The sequence below is a fragment of the Canis lupus genome, chromosome 10, assembly GCF_011100685.1.
Source record: "Canis lupus familiaris isolate Mischka breed German Shepherd chromosome 10, alternate assembly UU_Cfam_GSD_1.0, whole genome shotgun sequence".
Taxonomy (NCBI): domain Eukaryota; kingdom Metazoa; phylum Chordata; class Mammalia; order Carnivora; family Canidae; genus Canis; species Canis lupus.
In genome coordinates, this window is record NC_049231.1 from 8,029,604 (window position 1) to 8,051,600 (window position 21,997).

Below are 21,997 nucleotides of genomic sequence, written 5' to 3' on the forward strand. Positions count from 1 at the left end.
TTGTTTTGACAAATCCAGCCTCCCGATGCACAGGGGAGCAGCAGCATTTGGGTACGGAATTTAGGATTTAGGAGAACCAGCTCTTAGGCCTTCCTCCTTGCTACTTGCTGCTAGTATTGTTGGGGCTGGAGGGTTGTTTTTGCGGGTGTGTTTCTGTCTCCCCACTTGTCCCTGTTTCTCCTGGGGAATTAAGAAGAGATGAAGAAACATCAGGATTAGGATCTGCTTGGCCAGAGCCCTCTGGGCACCATCCCATGAATAGAATGCAGCGAACCTGGGAGCTGGATTGGAAGTCACGGATAAGAACAACGGAGCTAGTTAAAGAATGTGCCCCCGCTCCCAGTATTTGTAGAACACTTTACAAGCTTCTCTACATTTCTGTTGTGCAATGATTCTTGACCAGGAAAATGAACCAGAGACACCAGGTAACTTTCACTGGGGCTGAGGGTGTGCTGGGCCAGGGCTTAACTACTCATTTCCTAAAGTTTGCAACAGATGTCCCAAGAGCCACTGAACGTTAATCTTTAATGTTTCTTCAAATATGCTGTGCTAAGGTCTAGCTCTGGGCCAGTAATTAAGCCATTTTTCAGAAGCTCTATACTCCCTCCTGGATGATAAATGTATCTTTTTGTTGAGGTAGTAAAAACCATTATTTTTTAATATTCCCAGATCTCCAATGAGACCAAGTGGAATTTCAACAGGCTTTCCAAAAGCATAATAATAATAAAAAGTTACTGGAGTCTGACAAGTAGGGAAAAATCTTTCATCTGAAAGGCAAAATATTATAAAGTGTAAAACATACTGGAGTACGCATATTTTCCTTCCACAGTGACCACGCAGTGTTTGTGGCTCCATAGCATTGGGAAAACATTGCAGTTGATGCTCCATTGTACAAGTGACACCCAATGACAGACACACCCAAGTAAGCAGGTCTCACAAATGTTCTCTTTAAACCTGTTCTTCCAAATCTCTGAAGGATTTGCTCTATTTCCTAACAGTTTTGTGACATTCTGCTTCAAAAATTGCCCACTTTTGGCATAGCAGAGATGCTGAATGGTAGATTAAGACAAGAAACTTTTTTAGTCACTGGCTGTCCTCGTGTCATCAGTGCTTAACCTTGATGAACACGGACTTTAAAACTGTGTTAAATCCAACCATTCTAGTTTTAGATCACTCAAAAATAAGAGGTAGAGATGATCTCACATATTATCTCAATTAGCTTGGAGCTGGGGAGCCAAGGGCAATGACTTAATTCCTAATTTATATTCTGGAAAAGTGTGACCCCCAGAGAGATCAAGTCACTGGCCCAGATGAAGTCACTTGTGGAGAAATGGGGACCCGAGGCAGCTAGCCTGAGTGACAACACAGGACAGCAGAAGATGTGAGTTCGGGGTCAAGTTACTGAAGTTCCGTAAACCTCATCTTGCTTATCTGAGAATGAGACAGAGAAAACTTTACATATCTCAAAAGGCTGTTGTTGAGTGTAAAATCAGATAAATGTGTGAAGTACTTTATGTATCACAAAAGAGCAGATGCCTGCAAATTATTCTTCTGACTCATGTTGAGGGGTTCTTCTTGTACTTTTTCCTTCTTTTTAAAAAAGCTGTTCATTTCAATCTTAATTGATGCTAACTGCATGATCACCAAAGAGACACTTCTCAAAACTAACACATCTTTTTATTTCACGGCATGTATTTATTTTAATTTATTCTATTTTATTTTTACAGATTTTATTTATTTTTTTGAGAGAGAGATAGAGAGAGAGAACATGAGCAGGGAGGGAGGGAGAGGGAGAAGCAGACTCCCCAGTGAGCAGGGAGCCCGACCACAACGCGGGACTTGATACCAAGACCTGAGCTGAAGGCAGACACTTAACTGATTGAGCCACACAGGCACCACCACCACTACTCTCTTTTTTTTTTTTTTTTTTTTTTTTTTAAGATTTTATTTATTCATGAGAGACACAGAGAGGCAGAGACACAGGCAGAGGGAGAAGCAGGCTCCCTGCAGGGAGCCCGATGTGGGACCCCCGGATCATGCCCTGAGCTGAAGGTCGATACTCAACCACTGAGCCACCCAGGTGCCCCACCACCCCCCATTTTTAAAGTAGTGTCTACCCCAATATTCTTCTCTGCTCATTGGCTAACTTCAGAGAGCTCCAGAGCTTTAGGCAGGACCACAGGTGGAAGGTGCCAGGCCCCAGAATCATAGCACGAAGGGCTGTCCTGCCCACTGTAGGGACCCCTGCCCTGGAGCATTCTGTAGGTGAAAACAAACTTCGACTGTGTTGAACTACATTAAAATTTGTGTTAAAGTTATCATAGCAGCCAACGAACTGTTACACCCTATTTACAGAGCTATTACATAGTGATGATATATTAAATATACTTCTTTTCACTAAACATTTAAAAAGTAAAAAAGAACCTTGTTTTTAAAAAGAAACTGTTACCTTTATCACAATTGACTCCATAGAATCCAGGTGGACAGATGCAGAACCCAGGAGTGACACAGAGCCCGCCGTTCATACACCATGGTGTGCAAAGGGCTGATAGAGAGAGAGCACTGAGTAAGGCCAAGTAGAGGTTTGAGGAAGGACATTGTGGAAATACCAGTAATACAATAGCTCTACATTTTCGATCTCTGTAAAGTCTTTAGAGATATAGGTTTGCTCTATTAAACATTATATATGAGTTGTAAACGAGGTGCTTCTTTGGGGGCCAATCTCATCAATGAGAATTTTGGAATTGTTCCATTTCCATGGCTGATGAAAATTTGCCTTGAATCATTACTTTGACTAAGATGTAGCCTTCTTATGACTATAAATATTTTTCCCTGCCCTTTTTCCCCTTCTAATTCCAAAATCTATGCAAACAAGAAAAATTCTTAGGTCTTGAAAATGAAAAATGTTTGGCTGACCCTCATCAAGTAAGCTCTTACTATTTAAGCATCTTGTGGTTAATACACATTTTCTTGTTTAACTCTTTCATAATAAAGGGAATTTCACTAAGAGAAATATTTATAATCAAATTATTCTCACTTTTTTTTTTTTTGGCCTTCTAGCAACTTCATAACTCAGGTGTAGACTCAGTTGTGAATCAAGCTACTTTTAATTGGAGTAGATATTCTCAGACCAGTCACAATATTAGCTTTTTAAATCCAATTTAAGTGGAGGAGAAAAACTTAAAGACTTTTATAAGATTATGCCGAAGCATAGCACATATAGTAGCGAATTAGGGATGGTGGGGGGGCGGTGGGTAGTGGCCACAAGGAATGTAGACATTGTGTTAAAGTTCTCTGCCCCGTCCCCATATATTGGATTTAACAGAATATCACTCCTAGTAGTACTTTCCAACTATTCTTCTGTGGCTTTTTAAGATTTTACCAATCCTTATGCCCAGAAAAATAATTTCAAGGAATGTGTTAAAAAAGCATATGTGGGGGCTCTGGTATGACATCAATTTCATTGGGAAGCAAGCGAGGGTAGCTGGCTCTCTCCATTCTTTACCTTTCTCACAGTGAGGGCCATAGAACCCATCAGGACACTCGCAGATGCGTCTTTCATTACAAAAGCCTCCATTTCGGCACCCTCCTGGGCATTCGGCTTCACCAAAGAGAAACAAGGTTATATGGACACCTTTGAAATTGTGCTGAGTGAATTACAGTGAGCATGAAGAGGTGAGTGGTGACTTTCCCCCTCCGGTGCACTGATGATCTTAATTTACTGAGTACTGATGACTTCTATGTGTATTCCCTCTACACCACTTGTGCTTCACTAAATCCTCATCCAAGTCAGACTTTGCTTCTCTCAATTCTACTTCCAACAGTAGGGGGCTCATGGAAGAAGACAAACAAGCTTCATTCTGCCTTCATCCCCACCTATCAATCTACTGTACCTTCTTAAATTCACACCGAAATAAATGATATGGCCCACGATGCTCACTTTCAGAGGGTGGAATGGCCTTCTGGTTCATCTTTAGAGCCCTGAAAAACTGCAAAGCTTAAAATATGTGCTGGAAAAGCTTGTATCTGGGTGGGAAAAAATCTAGGCCTTCATGCTTTAAATGGGCATCAGGTTGAGATGCCTTTGCCTGGCAGAAATTGCTGGTGTGACGGGAGCACCTTGTCCTCTGGGGAGGTCAGCAGCACCAAGCTTATGGTGGGGGTATGAGTGGTATTGCCTTCATAGGTGGTGGTTGCTGGTAATGACTGGCAGCCTTGCCATGAGGCTGGGACTCCCAGAGATTGTGTTGGAGGAGGGGAAGGAGAGAGGTAGAAGAGGGCTTTTGAAGGGGTATTGGGGGTTCCTAAAATTGTGAGTAGGGTTGCAGAGAAAGTCTTAGTACTGGACCCTGCAGTAACCAGCCCTTCTATCCATTGGTGTGGTTATAATTATACCGATAATTTTTCGGTATAATTAAAAATTAATCTATCTTAATTAATTATAATTAAAAATTATCTATTATCTATCTTTCTATCATCTATCTATCTATCTATTTATTATCTATCTATATATCTATCATCTATCTATATCTTTTTACCCACATCACACCTGGAAGGAAGCCCTATGAGCCATCTCTTGATGGTGATCACTGATTACCTTGTTGACATGTTTTAAAGAAGATAGCATTTTGAGGTGTCTGTAGGATAGTGGTGCCTTCAGAATTCATTACAATCACATTCACTTCAAATGCTGCCACTCCATCTTGTTTTCCAAGACACGGGAAACCAACTTGGACAACTAACGAAAAAGCAAGTATAGAGAAACAGTTTATCTAATTGATTCCAGTTGTATAGAAATCGTGGTTAGAGACAAAGAACAAGGCAAAAACGTTCACATTTCATTTATTTGACATTCTTGTATCTCTACCAGAGTAGTGATTGTATTTTGATCATATGGGCATTCTCCTCAGAACTTATACATCATGCCTGGTGGCAAAAGAATAAATGACTCGTTAATTTGTGCCCTACCAATATGGAATCTGGGATATTTTGTTCCTAGTCTGGGCTTGTACTATCTTGAAAAAAAAGATTTTTACTAAAAATTAAAGGAGCAAATAGGCAACACAGATGGACTGATTAGGGAAAGAAACCTTGTGGGTACCTTCGACAGCCTTCATATAATCCAAAAAGAGCTAAAAAACAGTATTCCGGAATCTATTAAATAACAACCCATAAGCGCTAGTTTATTTTTTACTCTGTGTGCTTGAAAGTGACAAAATATTTTCTTTGGAAACATTTTACAACTCAGACTAGACTCCAATTATTGGATTGAGTTAGCGAAGCTAATATTTTCTTAGGCTATTTGTTAATATTAAAGAGTCCATATCTTGGAGATCTAGAAGAAAGTTTGATGTGCTCAAATAATGTCATGACAAGCTAATATACCTAATGGTTTAGTTTCCTAAAAACGAACCATTATTTGTATAAGTGTAATGATCACTGGGGGTATGTAGATGTTTACTTAACAAAGAATGACAACTAATGATGACGGTGACTGGAGGAGCAAAGAGACCACCAATTGTGGAATGCCCACAAGTCAGTGGGTGGAAACTGGATCAAGTCATTGGCTAAGAGATGGAGTATGTAGATTTCTCCTTCTTTTTTTTTTTTTTTTTTTTTTTTTAGGGGGTGGAGTTTGGAACTCATGACTTGAGGGCAAGACCTGAGCTGAGATCAAGAGTCTAGACACCAAACCGACTGAGACCCTGATGATATAAATTTCTAAAATCCCCTGAATTATCATAACATATCCACTGGGGAATACTGACCTAGCTGATCCACTAGGTGAAATATTGCTAATAGGTATACACTTGAAATTTTGCTTCATTTTGTTTCTATATAGCAGGTTATTATTACTGCCAAGCTTGGGGAAATCATACCAAGCCAAGAAAAATCCTTTCCCTTTAGTTTTCATAAACCTTTCCCCTAGGTTTTAAAAAGGAATGATTTGGAAATTGGTTTGCTCTTCTATAAGGCATTGCACATAATTTTTTTTTAAAGATTTTATTTATTTATTCATGAGAAACACAGAGAGAGAGGCAGAGACATAGGCAGAGGGAGAAGCAGGCTCCCTGCAGGGAGCCCATCCAGGACTTGATCCCAGGACCCCGGGATCACACCCTGAGCCAAAGGCAGATGCTCAACCGCTGAGCCACCCAGGCATCCTTGGTCACATAATCCTAATGTGCTTGACAACCAAAAACCTCTCTCAAGGCTTTGGCATTGTCAGTGCTTATTACTGTGCCATTCTCAAAATAATATGGATTTCCAGTTCTCCTGAATCTTGAGATCTGAGCAATGCAAATAATAAATTAAAAGGTAAAAAGGAAATACAGACATTCTAACAGAAATAAAAAGGAAGAGAAAACCAAAACTGTGTCTGACGTTTCAAAGTAAAATTGTCTCCACCGAAAGCCTTGGTTTAATGAAATCTTATGCGTGAAAATGCCAATTTACAAAACACAAAAATCCATTGTAGGGATTTCCATTTCAAAAAGAAGCAAAAGCGCTGACAATTTTCCTTCAATTGTTAACTCTTCCAGTGCAATTTCGCTGTGTTCAGTTCCAAAATTCTGTTACTCTTTCTCATGAATCTTTTGCATGGATGGGGGAGGTCAATAACCATCCTGAGGCATAAAAGGCTGGAAGAACCTGAAAGGATTCTTAGAGATGAAACTTTCAGAATTTTCTCGCCACATGTAATCATCCAAGCTATTATTTTCCAGGTGCATCTTTTTCCTGGACCTTATTCAGCCTCCACTTCTCAGCCCACTTAATTCTTTAAAAAAGGTAGTTCATGGGGTGCTCAGGTCATGATCTCAGCATCATGGGATCAAACCCTGCATCTGGCTCTGCACTGGGCATGGAGCCTGCTTAAGATTCTCTCTCTCCCTCTCCCTCTGCCCCCCCCTCCCTTTTTCCCACTCTCGCTCTCTCTCTCTCTAAAAAAAATCTTATCAAAGCACTCATTCAGGTAGCATAGTTATGGCCTTATTCTGTCAAATGCAAAAGAAAAAAAGTCTTTTATATCTTTGAATAGAAATACTTCAGGCAATCTTGGCAGGTAACTAAAGATGTAGCATCTCTATTCTCTTAGTAAACCAAAAGGAAGCTATCTCTAAGAATTAATGTACTAATCTAAAATGATGTTCAATTCATGTTAATATTCATATGAAGTATTTTTCTTCTTCATCTTTTAAAGATCTAACACCCTAGGTTTAAACCTGTGTGTATTTTCATAATCACAACTTAACAAATGCAACTTCAATTAAAAATGAACACATCGCAAATTCCCTCAGCCCAGGTGGAAACGTTTTACCAACACATACCTATCTCTTTCGAAACAGGAAGTATGTCAACATAAGTATGGGCTTCCTCAATACAGAATGATTTGAAAGGAAGTTTAAAATAAATAAAGTTAAGGGGTACCTAGTTTATGAGTTTCAATCAGTTAGCTCTTTAAAAAAACATTTTATTTATTTATTTGCAAGAGAGAGCATGAGCAAAGGGAAGAGCAGAGGGAGAGGGAGAGAGGGAGATGCAGACCCCCCCCCCTCCCAAGCAGAGAGCCCAACACAGGGCTCGATCCCAGGACCCTGAGATCATGAGCTGGGCTGAAGGCAGACGCCTAACCAACTGAGCCGCCCAGGCGCCCCTCAATGAATTAACTTTTAAGATAAAAGTAGAAATTAATAAAAGATGTATAAATTACACTACTTATACTTGCATATTTTTGAGTTTTAAAATATGAAATAGAAATGTGATTTCCTTTTGTGCAAATGCTACATGTCCTCCTTTCTGTTTATAAATTTATCTATAAGACCATTCAAGTAATAAGAATTATAATTATACCTTTTGGAGTTATTTGGAAAAAAATTTGCTTTATAAAAAGAACCATCTGGGGCACCTGGGTGGCTCAGTCAGTTGAGGGTCCAATTCCTGATTTCAGCTTGGGTCATGGTCTTGGGGTTGTAGGATCGAGTCCTGTGTTGGGCTCTGCACTTAGCGGGTCATCTCCTTGGGATCTTCTCTCTTCCTCTCTCTCTGCCACTCCCCCCACCAACTTTCTGTCTTACTCTCTCTCAAATAAAAACAACAAGAACAAAACCAAAAAGCAACACCTGACTTTAGTTAGCTTTAGTAGTTGACTTAGTTGTAACTTGTGCTCTACCCAAACTAGGTTTCTTTCATTTCCTCAACATGTGGTCCAGGTCCACATTCCCCTGACTCCGTGCACCCATCCTACTGCTTGGAATATTCTTTCTCTTTTTTTCTGTCCAGTGTCCTCCTACTTGTCTTTCAAGACCAAAGTGAAACAGCACTTGCTGTCTGTAACCTTCCCTAACACCACCTGCCTAAATCACTTCATTTACATATTTCACGAGCCCCTCTACATATGCTTGCCTTTTAACATAATGATTTAATTATGATTCTGCATCCTTCGCTAAGGATGAGATTTTCAAAGGCAGGGACCATATCCTACTGGTTTTTGTAATTTCAGCACTTAGCATATCACCAACTTAGTGCATCACCAACTAGTCACTGACAGACACAAAGATGAACCTTGTGGGGAGACTCACCCATATACCTTTATTTATTTTTTTTTTTTAAATTTTTATTTATTTATGATAGTCATACAGAGAGAGAGAGAGAGAGAGGCAGAGACATAGGCAGAGGGAGAAGCAGGCTCCATGCACCGGGAGCCCGACGTGGGATTCGATCCCGGGTCTCCAGGATCACGCCCTGGGCCAAAGGCAGGCGCCAAACCGCTGCGCCACCCAGGGATCCCCCATATACCTTTATACACAAAGGCACACACTTGCACACACACCAGCACATGTACACACAAATGCATACACACAGAAATCCACCATGGACAGTGGGAGATGCAGAGAATAAGACATTAACAGTGTGTATGCAGAAAAACGCATCCATGAAGAAAAAGAGATCTCAAAGGTAGAGAAAGCACAGACTCCCTACTTCCAAGGAGTAACAGCAACATGATGGCAACGTTGTGTTTTTGCAACAATAAGCATATGAGTGGAGGGCCACTGTTACCTACGGCTAGACGAAATTAGTCCAGATGTTGTGAATTCCGGGGAAGTCTAGATTGTATCATTGAGACTCAGGTAAATGAAAACAACCCAGAAAAAACGAAAGCAGATTGAATCTAACTCACATGGTGTTCCGGGACACTCATGTGCCACTAACTGATTGCACATAAACTAACTCTCAAAGGGAAGTAAACAGCCAGCGTATTCTGATTAAACACCTCTTCCACTCTGAGATGGGAGCCTCTGGTCACTTGAGCCACTGTCCTTACAAGGGAAGAGACCAGACGAGAGGAGAGAGCACATCCTCAGCACCACCTGACCACAAAGGGCTGTGCGATGGCACCAAGTCATCAGTGCTCCAGGCTGTGCTGGCAGCAGTTCATTGTCTCAGCAAATCCTGAGCACCTTCCCTGGGCTTCACTTTCCCCCAAGGACTGGGGTTGCTAAGAAGAAGATGGTCCCTCCAGCATTAGCACCTACTGAAACATTTCTCAACTTGGAATTCCTGGAAATGTTGGTTGAGAAACAAGCCTGCTCTCTGCTGGTTTCACGGTACGACCGAAACCGTGTTCAGAGAGGCAAAGCCTTGGGTTTATGGAAACTGTTTTTTGTTACCCAATTTTACTGAAGCAGCCTGCAGTTTGTATTTCCTGTTTTTGTTTTCTTCAGATGCCAGAAGGTAGGCACTTCGTAACTGTTAAAGATCAAGAGTTTTCTTTTTCATGCAATGCTTTGACATAGAGGAGTCTGGGGGGATGAAAGAACAACTTAGCAGCATGAGGATATAAAATAGACCCGTAGAATAATGAATATTACCTGGATGTTTAGGGGCAAAGACACACTGATTTGGTTACTTTTTAATAATTCAAGGTACCCTTGCTTCTCCTACTGTGGGGACTGAGCTCATAAGGCTAATGAATAACTGCCCTGCAATGAGCTAAAATTCCCATAAACATCTTGCACCTGCATTTCTGCAAACAAACCTGCATCTGCCTTCAAAACCCTCTGTGTGGGGACGGTGGGGTTGTACATGCAGTGTGTGTGTGTATGTGTGTGCATGCACATGCATAAGTCACTTCAGCCCAGAAGGCTTATTCTTTTTAATCCTACCTTGTCCAAAGCATCAATCAGCTTTTCCCCTAAATTTTATTATTTATAAAGATTCTAGATTATTAGAAATTGAAGTTTTATCTCAGCATGATGTATTAAAATATTCTCACATCATATATTCACAATTTGATTATCTCAGATTCTGAAGAAATAGAATTTCAGGAAGCTTTTTTCACTAGACACTAAAGTGAATGAAGCTGGGAAGATTTAGGATATAAGCATTAAATTGGAAACCCAAAAATGCAAGATTTATTGGAAGTTGAGCTGATGTGACTGTATAATGAATTTAATTATTTAATGGGCTACAATGAGCTTATATTCCTTTAATAATCAGGGAATGACAAAGGAAAAATTCGAGAATATAAAATGGAAATCGAGAGCTACATTCTGCATTTGTTTTATTCCTGACTGCTACTAAAAAGAGAGAGCAAAAAATATGATCAAGAACATTTTATTTAAAAAAAAAAATGATCTTTGACTAAAAAGAAACACTGTGAGACGTGGCTTGAGACTGAGGAATGTTCTCGTCCAAGAACGTTCTTGTCTCTGTGATGTAGCAGTATGCAACTACAGTAGCAATGCCATCTGTGTGCAATAGGGATGGCCATGGATCTGGAACGGGGTATCCATATCCTTGGGGCTACAAATCTCAGGTGAGTTTATCTCCAGAATCCAAGGCCTCATTCCTTCTACAGGAGTTTCGTAGAACCCCAAACTCATCCGGATTGGAAGCAAATACTCCGGGAGGGCTGCTAGTTACACCTCAAATTACACACACGTGTCTACACCCACATTGATACCTATGCCAGGAAACTGAAAAAAACTCTGCTCATTTGGTCCCCAGCTCTTCCAGTGATGAGACGTGAAAATAGAGATCCACTGGAAGTAATAGATGACTGCAACCTGCAAGCGGGCTTTACAAGGATATTTGATTTCCTAATTATTGCATAGATTCATATTAGTGCTTAATGAGATTTTCATTTGACATTAAACTTATTCTAACATTTCTCTAGAAGAATAAGTCTAATTTTTTTTCTAAAAAGGACAGGATTACAATATCAGTTATTTAAAAATAGTATAAAACTAAAAATATTACAGTATTAGAACAAATAGTAAGCTCTGAAGCTCTATGTATGAAAGAACTTAATGTGAAATAAAGGGCAAATCTGGAATCAATTCAACCTCTCACACTGGAAAAGCTGAATACTCGGGAAAATAATTCAGGTAAGAGCCCTACCTTGTACTATTGCCGAAATAAGTGTTGACAACATACCAGAAGCATATGTAAATGATCACATAACTGCTCTCTGGAATAAGAATGAACTTCCAAACAGAAAAGTAATAGGGGGAAAAATGACAAAGGGAAAGATAATTGTGATCGCATAGGACTTAGAATCAAATATCCCCACCTTAAAAAAAAGTAATAAACTGAAGAATATGCCAGAAAGTGTAGACAGTTAATATATAGGGAGCTTTGCAAATCAATAGATTATTTTATATTTTCAATATAAAAAATGAGTGTGGTACACAGATATTTTACATCATCTAATAGATACAGGAACACATCTTGTACCCCAGTTGGAATTAAAAAAATCAAAAGAACGCTAAGAAACCACTTTTTGCTTTTTAAGTGAGCAGAACAGTTCACATGATTAAGAACCAGCATTGATGAGGTTACAATGAGCGAGGCCCTCTCCCACACTGCTAGCCAGGGCACAAATGCACAACCTTTGTGGAAACTAATTTGGCACTTTGGCAATTTGTTCTAAAAGGCTTTTAAAATGTTCATAGTTCATGTCCTTTGACACAATAATTGTACTTCTAAGAATCTATTTTAACAAAATAATGAGATGAGTGCAAAGATTTTGGTACACACATTAATCCAATAAGTATTTTCTGAATGCCTGTTCCATGCTGGGCCGTTGTTGGCAGTTGTGGTGAATAAGACAAGGCCTCCTGCTCAGTGACCAACTATTACTTCAAAAAGAGTGCTTATAAAAAAAAAAAAAAAAGAGTGCTTATTGTCATATTTCTAGTATGAAATCCCCGAAAATAATCTAAGTAACACACAATAAGGAAATGAGTAAACCAATTATGGGTATGGTCATAAAATGGATAATGAGGGCATCAAAAACAACTTTTGGAAAAATCTAAAATGGCATGGAAAAATGCTTATGTTAAAAGTTAAAAGCAAAAAAAAAAAAACAGTGCAAAACCAAGTATGTAATATTTTTACAACTCTGGAAAAATATATCTTTATAGACTAGAAAGAAACCAACATGTATTTGAACATGTTAGCATAAGTGATCTCTGTACTTCTCTAAAGATCGTGAAACCTGTTCTCCGCTCCACTGCTTATTAGTCATATATGATTTTGGGAAAGTCAGTGAAGCCTCAGAAGGCTTAATTTTCTAATTTGTAGAATGGAGCAGTAATTGTGGCCTTGACTCCTTCCCAGAACTCAAATTAGATAAGGAAGGAGTTGCTATTTTGCAGGCCGAACAGCTCTAAACAAATACCCCATACTATATTTTCTCAGCAGAGAAGGATGATTAGCTCCGACATATTAACCCCTTAACCTCCCACATTTCCAGGTGTCTTCTCTCCTTCAAATTCCTATTCAGTACCATGCTCATTTGGGGGATGTTTTTCTTGATGCATCCCATTTCCCCCCAATGACTTGCTTTGCATCCTTGTCACATTTATGTGCACTACGTTAATTCATACCTATTGGCTGGATACATCTCATGTGGTGACTTTCTTTTTTTAATCTGGAATCACATACAAACTGGGGCCATGTAGAGTTTTTAGCAAATTAAGAGAAGAGTCATTTCATCACTCCCATCCTAATTTTTTGCCCCAAAGAGATAAGGACATAACAATTGAGTTGCCCTAAAAATTAAATCAACGGATCTCTTCAGGAAATTATTCCATGATTCCTCTGATGAGTGGCTTCTGGACCTTCAATGTTATTTTTGTCACCATTACAGTTTAAGTGTAAACTTTCCCCCGAGGCAAAGACCACCCACCTGAGGCCTTGTGAGGCACTGTTCCCAGCAGAGGGACATTGACCGTTGGGTCTGCCATGATGCCTTTATCCAGGGAGCGTAAGGACAGGAATTCATAGAAGTATTCTTCCTACAATAAAAGGCATTGACAATCAGTACCATGGGAACCATGGAGCATGAGAAGGCGTTTCCTAACTGGTCACTCCTCTGATGGGAGAGTGACACTTTGCACTACAGGAAATCTGGAACACATGACGTCTAAAAAACTGGGTAGGCCTAACTCACCCTTCTGGATTTTAGAACTCTAGAATCAGACTCCATTGGGAGAGAAGTGGTGCTTTAAAAACATTAATGACATCTGTCCAAAATACCCACAAGGTAGCCTTTTATGATATTATTTAGTTGTTGTCTCTTAAAAGGATTGAGGAAAAAAAAAATGCTCCTAAGGAAACAGGTGGTATCAAAACAATCAGCAACTAGTCCCTAGAAGATCCATCGCAGCTTCTTCGGCCATTCCTTAATTCTTTTCAAATCTGAGGTGAGTCTTTTGATCAGAATTTGGAAAGCTGGAATAAATAAGGGATAATGAATGCAGTAAGCTATCGACGAAAGAAGATATTAAAGCCCAAAATGTAATGAACTTGCTCTAAATATTTATTTTTCAGTATCATTTCTTTGACAGGTTTACATTTCACGTCTCAATTTAATTATGGAGAGAGAAGCCTAAAAGTGTAAAAACCGCCACTGCAATTTGACAGCATGCTGTGAAATTTGACTTTGTAAACATTTTCATTTTCCCCACTAAGTCTAGTAGAGAAAATGGTTCCTGCTACTTGAATAGGCATGAAATAACTGAAAATAGTGAAGCATAATCTCCCTGGAGAGCTTTGATGCTTAACTGATTCTCTACTGGGTTATTCAAAGGATTTGTGATGGAAACAATGTGTTCTCACTTGGGAAGGGAGGACAACCAATAATTAGTGCTGTTGTCAAAGTGAGAGGTGAGCTGAGTGGCTCTGCGGTTATCTGTAGAGATATGCAGAATTTGGACGGGTTAAGTAACTAAATTATGAATTACATGAGCATGGGCTAGAATAACACTTAAAAAAGAATATAGTCTTTCTTATAGTCAGTATACAATTTATTTCCCAATATGGAGAAAATTAAGAGATACCTCGTACATATCCACACAGTTTTGTGGCCTTGGGTCCTAGTATCAATGTACTAGCTATTAGGGACTCCAAGTGAGGAGGGTCATGCAAAGGGGTCATCCCAGCTGCCGTGGGTGACACCTGCAGCACATTGGCGCGAAACACTTCTTGGTTTCCCCAGGAAAACAGACTAAATTCCCACTGCAGCCCCTTCTTTGGGTTGTGGCAATGTTCCACATGACCACCATGAAGGGTCCTTCCTTATGGGTAACAAAGATTTGTGAATTAATTTTATTAAATTCATTCACCAGGAGGGCCCTAAGGATAAAGAGTTTTAAGATAGTCGATTCCTATCCTGTTTGAGGGAAGGCAGAGGGTTACAAGAAGTCCGATGAAAGAAAGGAGTGTCATCAGGAAAACTAATTCAGTCTGTTTGGGGTTTTTTTTTGTTTTGTTTTTGTTTTTAGTGAAGTTCGATTTGCCAACATATAGTATAACACCCAGTGCTCATCCCATCAAGTGCTCTCCTCACTGCCCGTGAAGGTAATTCAATTTGGAATGAATTCCTTTGAAAAAAAGAGATGATTTCTGACCCTGCAGTAAAACCAACAACTACTAAAAGTGGGTTACTTCTTAGGGAGTGTTTCCTGAACCCAGCTGTTTTAAATGACCTCTACCAGCTGCGCTTCCCTCTCTGCTTATCTAGATAATGTTAATCATTTAACATTTTGTTCTAAAACATATTTTCGTTGGCATTAATGAAAGGAGTTAGTGATGTATGCCCTTATAATTAATAACTTTGGGTTATTTGTATTACTAAGTACAGGAATAACGACTAGCAACAGTAACATAGCAAACACCTGTGTAATGCATCCCACGTTCCAAGACTTATTTTGAACACTTGTATTAACAGTACATATCATGATGGAAAAGAGCTGGGTGGGTAGAGCACAAGCATGCTGAAAATAAAACATTTCGCTGGCTAGACTGCCTCAAACACCATTTCATAAGTTGTCATTTACTGTTCTGTAATTACATCTTTGAGCTTCATCACATTATAAATGAAATTTACATTTATACGGGTGATATACTTTAAAAGGGCATGAATAAAAATACAATTAAATATAAGTTAACAATTTTGTGTGTATTATTAAGAAAAAGGATGAAAGACTAGCCACCCATATTAAAACAATGATTGTGTAGGACTGATACTGATTTTCCCCCAAATTTTCTATAAGCGGTTCCATGCCTTTCCTAGTGAAATAAAGACATTTATTTAAAAACAAACACTAATTATGTACCTTGTTTCAGTTCTGCGTGGCTGGTGATAATCATTGGCTCTGTTTGTAGAGTTCTCTGATCATAGATGAAATATTTTTGGACCTTTTATTTAGTGAGATTGTGCTCATGGAACAATTTGATTTAAATCTCTTGTCTTCTTAAAAGTGTGCTTTTTAAAAAAAAAAGATTGATTGATTGATTGGGAGTGACAGGGCGGGGCAGAGGGAGAGAGAGAATTCAAGAAAACTGTGCTGAGGGCGGAGCCTGACATGAGGCTTGATCCCAATGACCCTGAGATCATGACCTGAGCCAGAATCAACGGTCACGTCCCTCAACCAACTGAGCCACCAGGGTGCCCCTCCCTGAAAGTGTGCTTTAAGAAAACAACATTTAGTAGTAAAGTAGCTTCTGAATGTGTCTCTCAAAAGCTTTTGACTATGCTCAAAGAATGTGGAACTGAAAGAATTTCACTCGGGGTCCAGAAACAATTCCATAGAGCCTCTGGGTCTCCAGTTGTTGCTTTTGAGTATGACCCCATCAGGTAGACTGGCAAGCTCAGAATCCGTTATATTCAGTGTCAGAGAGTTTGTAACCAGTATTGGCGTGACTGCTTAGCACGATGCAGCCAGGTTCAATGGATTTGTCCAGACAGTCAATAGTCTCATCTTATCAATAACAAATTTCACACTAGAGGTTTTAGGGTGTCCCTTTGATTTCTCTGAGAATCAGTAAATATCAGTTTTTCTGCTGCAATACTAAGATTATATTTTACAGCAGGAACTGGTCAAAACAGTTTATGTTTGGATTTTATCTGTAATAGGCAGTTTCCAGAGAAAACTTTTTTTTTTTTTTTGTTAATCCTCCTTTTTGGAGATGATAACGATGCTGTAATTTCTGAAATATATAATTTCCTTCATACTTGGCACACACATATATATTTTTTTAAGATTTTTATTTATTTATTCATGAGACACACACAGAGAGAGGCAGAGACACAGGCAGAGAGAGAAGCAGGCTTCTTCCCTCCAGGAAGCCCAATGTGGGACTTGATCCCTAGACCCCGGGATCACAACCTGAGCTGAAGGCAGATGCTCAACCACTAAGCCACCCAGGCATCCCCTCGGCATATACATTTTAAAGGGGTTTGTCCATTTACCGTTTTCTTTCTTAAAAATTCCAATTTGAAAACTACTTAGAAATTGACCAACCCTTTGTCTCTGATCTTGACATGGATTTCTTTCAATGTTTCACTCTGTCATTATCAACAGACCTAGCAAAACCACCCATGCCATATAAAGTATTTCTACAAATCAGGTATCATCACCAGGTAGTAGAGATAACCTATATTCCTCATTTAACTTAATTATTAAATGGCTAAAATATTTCCCTCAAAGTAAAAAAAAAAAATGGCTGATGAAATAAATGTTAGATTTATAATGTCACAGTTTAAGTTCTAGACAGGACTTTCTGTTTTTACTTTATTTATAATACCATAAACAGTCTTAGTCTCAAACCTCTCCACTGGAAACACTTATTTGGGGGCAAATAAAACCTAAATTCTATGCCAAAGAGAACAGCGAGCTCGCTTTCAAGTTTGGGAACAAGTTCCACAGATTGTAGATTTATTAGTTAGATAAAAGGAACTCAGAGTATGAACTGTAATAGGGAGGTGGCATATTGGAGAGCACGAAACCTCTATTAGGGAAAAGTACATTTTGTTTTATTAAATGACACTAGTGGAAACTCAGGTAGAGGTAAGTAGGGTGCTTAGTTGAGAAACACATGAAAAGATTGCCTTGTATTCAAACAAAGAATGGGTCTATTCAGGAGAATAATTCACTTCTAAATTAAGTCGCTGAAAAATCTTGCTGGCCTGGTTTCCCATGCAGTAAATTTTCTTTTCATGGAGAAGTATAAAAGACACCCAAATATTATCAAGAGAGGAGTGAGTGCTAGAGGCCACTTAACTTGCTTCCAAGCAACTTGGCTGAATATGAAAGTCGTTCCTTCCAGAAGAGATGAAGACATTATTTAAACAGCAAAATGGGACAACTCAGAAGGCCTTCGCTCTGGCCCTCTTTCTTGGGTAGACACACAGAAAGGAAGCAGAGAACTGCATTAACCATTGGGAGGAACAGAGGGAATCCAGTATTCTTTTCCATCTTTGAAGTTCTGGGTTTGTGGTGCCTACTTAATCTAATATATTAGCACAATAATTACAGGAGCGTCTGAGTTAAGAATCAAAGGTTCTTCATAAAACCATGGCTCTCCAACCTCTTTCAACTTCATGTATCACGATGCTGACCTAAGTGTTCATGAGGCACATGGAACAATAAAGGTATCAGATTTGCCCTGAAGGAAATTTCAGGCGATTGACAGATGCAAAGCATACAGATGCCATAAAGCTTGAAAATGTGCAAATAATTTTTATTGAGTGTTTACTAAACTCCGGTCACTGTCCACTTAATTCTCACAAGAACCTGGTATTATCAGAGCATACACGTTGTGTTCAGATTAGCCAGGCATTCGGTATGAGAATTACCAGAGCGATTTGAAGTAAACTCCTATGCTGTGTGCGAACGGCAAGAAATCTACTAAAGTAATAAGCGAGAAAGCAAAAGAGTTTGATGTTAAAGTCCCAAACAAAATGAATGAGCACACCCAATGCTTAAAATAATCCGACGCCTGAATGTCTAGACCCAAAATTGCCAGATCTCTCATTCTTCCTGGGCATTCTTCTTGTCACCTCCCTGCAAAATGTCATCCTTTAGACGCACAACTCATTATCCTTGGATGCTGGGACACTGCTGATTCTTCTCGCATGCCTTGCTTTTCCTGCAGTTCCTTGTTAACCCTCCTCCTCCCAGCTCATGATCTCAAAAAATCACTAAGACTCAGGCCTCAGCTCTTCTCTGTTTATACTCTATCATAAAGCTCACGCACTTGTACAGATGGAACTATTTCCTTTTGGGCAATGATGCTCACTCGATGCAAACCATTCCCACTGCCTCGTGGCCAAGCTCCTCATTTGCACGGAGCTTCATTCATTACCTTCCCAAGCCAGAAGCCTCACTTGACGTCTTTATATCTGTCAACAGAGTTATCATTTTTTCCAGTAACAAAAGTACTGAACCTCTGAGTCATTGTTGTTTCTTGCCTCTACCCCGTGTCCTGATAGCCACACAGACATCAAAGTCTTGTCCTTTCTCTTTGCGTAATCTTGATTCTGCCCCTTGCCTGTCATTCCCACTGCTTCTGCCCTAACTTGGCCCTTAGGTCTTCATGTTGGCATTATTATAACTTTTCCTGAAATATCTTTCTATTTTTCCTCTTTAAAATCTCCATCATGACATGAACCAATATATGTAATTGATGCATCAGACTTGCCATATTGCAATGCTTTCATGTCACCTCTTGTCTCTAGGATAAGGCTCTTAGCCTGTTAAGGGTCCCTCATGGTCTAGCTCCAAATTTCCTTGATTTCGGACTACTCCCCAACAGGGATCCTTTTCTGGAGCTCAACTGGCCTGCTCTGAATACATCATAGCCATACCTATCTCCCAGGGTTTTCATCTATACTGGCCTGCAATAGGACTCAAACCAGTGTGGCCCTTAAACATATACAGTCCTGTATTACTATTAAACTTTTCCCATGTACAGATCATGTATTGTCATGTACAGTTTGGATTCTTGGTGGTTGAGGATGGGATTATGTTTTTTTTCCCCCAGTACCCAGCATTAGGTACAGCCAGGTATGTAATATATACTTGCTCAATGAATGAATGACCTACTGAGAGGCATCCAGATGCGTAAGCCCAGTGCATTCCAGAACACACTGTTACAGTGAAATGGCATTAGCCTCTGATTTTACAGACGGGCATCAGCTTTTCTGTTTTGGCAACTGCTAAATTACTTTTATGGGCCAAAAGATTCTCTTTTACTTTGCTGTGTGGCCAGTCACCACAGCATGTATGGAGAATAGAGAATATTTTTGAAAAAAAGAACGATGAACCAAACACTGACATTTGATATCCAGCCAATCTCCATGTAGTTTGTAACTGTTTCATGCTTGTTTAGGGACAAAACCTTGGCAATGAGGCTCCCAGAATAAATACAAGCAGATAGTGTAGATAAGGCCCAGTTCTGAAACATGACATTGTCCAATCCTCTTCTGGCTCGTATTTCCAGAAGAGACTTGATCTCTTCTCTAAGTCACACATATATAATTGTATTTATATGTAATTTATATCATTATAAGTTTATAAATTTTGTAAAACTATGTATACATTTATACATATAAACACCTTCTGCAAATTACAATTATGCAATTACAATGTCACTGAGAAAGTGTGAAATATCGACAAAGACTTCTTTCATGACTTCTTTTGAAACTGGCTCTAAGAAGAACTTGTTTCAAAAAAAAAAAAAAAAAAAAAGAAGGGGCGCCTGGGTGGCTCAGTTGGTTAAGCCTCTGCCTTGGGCTCAGCTTATGGTCCCAGGGTCCTGGGATTGAGCCCTGAGTCGGTTAGACTCCCTGCTCAGTGGAGAGCCTGCTTCTCCTTCTCCCTCAGCTTTCCTCCCTGCTCGTGCTCTCTCTCAAATAAATAAAATCTTTTAAAAAAGTAAAAAGAAAAAGCTCCTCATGCAGAGTGGTTATTTAATTGTCTTACTGGTCTTGGCTTAATTGATAATGAAGTGAACATCACTTAAGGAGAGAATCTCAATGGCCTCATTCTTCTGTTCCAGTAATTATTTTTATCCACACTGCCGTTGATCACAATTACTGGGTTGGGGTGAGGGAGTAAAGCTATTGGAATATAATGATAACATTAAAACTTAAAGTCCAAGTAAACACATACGGGACCATGAAAGTTTTGTAAACGAAAACTGGCAGGAGATCACACAGTTTGGCTTCACATGAATCTGAAATATCTAAGCCATTTTCCATCTTTTTCCTCCTACGGTTTGGAATCACCATTGCTCATGCAAACCAGAAACAGACCTGGCTATCTGACAAATCACTGGCTAGTCACTCTCTTTTAAGATTCCTAAAGATAGAAAAGCAGTGTCATAGAGCACTATATTGCTTTTTTGTGTTAGATAAAACCAAAAGCTAGCAATTTTTATTTTTGTTTAAAGAATATTTTATTTAAATTCAATTTGCCAACATATAGCATAACACAAGGAAGTAGAAAAGCCAAGCATTGGGGAATGGAAAAGTGGTTTTATTTTATTTTATTTATTTTTTTAGTGCTTCTAAAGACGGAGAAAAAGGGTATCAGTATGCACACAAAGTAGGCTCTAAAAGTATAGCCCCCCCTTCAGCATACTGCTTTCACCACATTGCCAAAATTTTCCACGGGAAGGTCAATGTAGGCAGCGGGGAGGTTTCCGAAAGCTTCATTCCTCTTTATTCCTCAAGGCTTCTGGGACCAGGACCTCCTCCTCACAGTAAGCCTGCCCTAATTCAAGCATTTGCAAAGTTGTGGGTCAACTCCCACACTGGGCACTGAGAGGGACAGTATTGGGCAATATTGGGGTGGGTTAGGTGGGTAAGGAAAAGGATTGAGGAAAGAAAACTTTGTTCTACAGGGTGCAGCCAGAAGCAGTCCAAACAGGATGTGTGGGAAAAGAAAGGTCAGGAGCACAGTCACACATTTCTCCTGGAAAGGAGGATGGAGAATGTGGAAGGGCCGAGGAGGCAGCGGTGTGAATGCAGGGGCTCTAGAGGAGATGAAAGATTTCAGCTCCTTCAGGAAAAGGAATACTTTTTTCTGCTGATCTCAAAATCTGTATTTGAATATTTTCTTTTCTTAAGGTTTTAGAGGCAGTCATTGGGTATTCACTTATATGGGGTAGAGGGGAAGAGAATGGGCTAAGAGCTCTTTTCTTTGATAATAATTTCAAAACTGAGCAACTACCCTTATGCTTCATGTAGTACATTCATTCCTCACTGGTATCTCCTTCCCTCCGTCTCACCTGCATGCAATTCATGCGCTGCGGACTCTTATAAAATGTCCACATAAATCTGTTTAGCACATAGAAATAGCTCAAAGGAGGCAAGACTAGTGTCCCATTTCCTTCGAGTTCTTTAAAATATATAGTTATCTCCTGGCATATGTATTTATTTTATTCCATTGATAAAAAGTGCTTGGAAATTTTTAACTGATGTAGAAATATCAGAAATATTCTTGGTGATGGCTTTCAAAATATTTAACATTAGGTCATGTTTTTCTTAGTTTCAGCTTCAGGTAGTTTTTTCTAAAATTCTTTAATATATTGTTATTGAATCCATGTGGACCATATTAACCTACTTCTTGATAAAAACCAGAAAAAAAAACATAGACTGTCCTTCTTGACTTTGTATTTTTAAAAAATACATTATACTATTTGG

General features: G+C 39.3%; 1 protein-coding gene across 1 annotated transcript in view; it reads right to left on the reverse strand.

Annotated features, from left to right (window-relative positions):
• The window catches only part of WIF1 (WNT inhibitory factor 1), a 66,843-nt gene that overhangs the window by 12,183 nt on the left and 32,663 nt on the right, over positions 1 to 21,997 (reverse strand). The window contains exons 3-6 of the mRNA XM_038549926.1: positions 13,193 to 13,301; positions 4,598 to 4,738; positions 3,506 to 3,601; positions 2,450 to 2,545 (exon numbers count right to left, since the gene is read on the reverse strand). Of these exons, the coding sequence (XP_038405854.1) occupies positions 2,450 to 2,545; positions 3,506 to 3,601; positions 4,598 to 4,738; positions 13,193 to 13,301 (442 nt within the window). The remainder of the gene's footprint in view (positions 1 to 2,449; positions 2,546 to 3,505; positions 3,602 to 4,597; positions 4,739 to 13,192; positions 13,302 to 21,997) is intronic.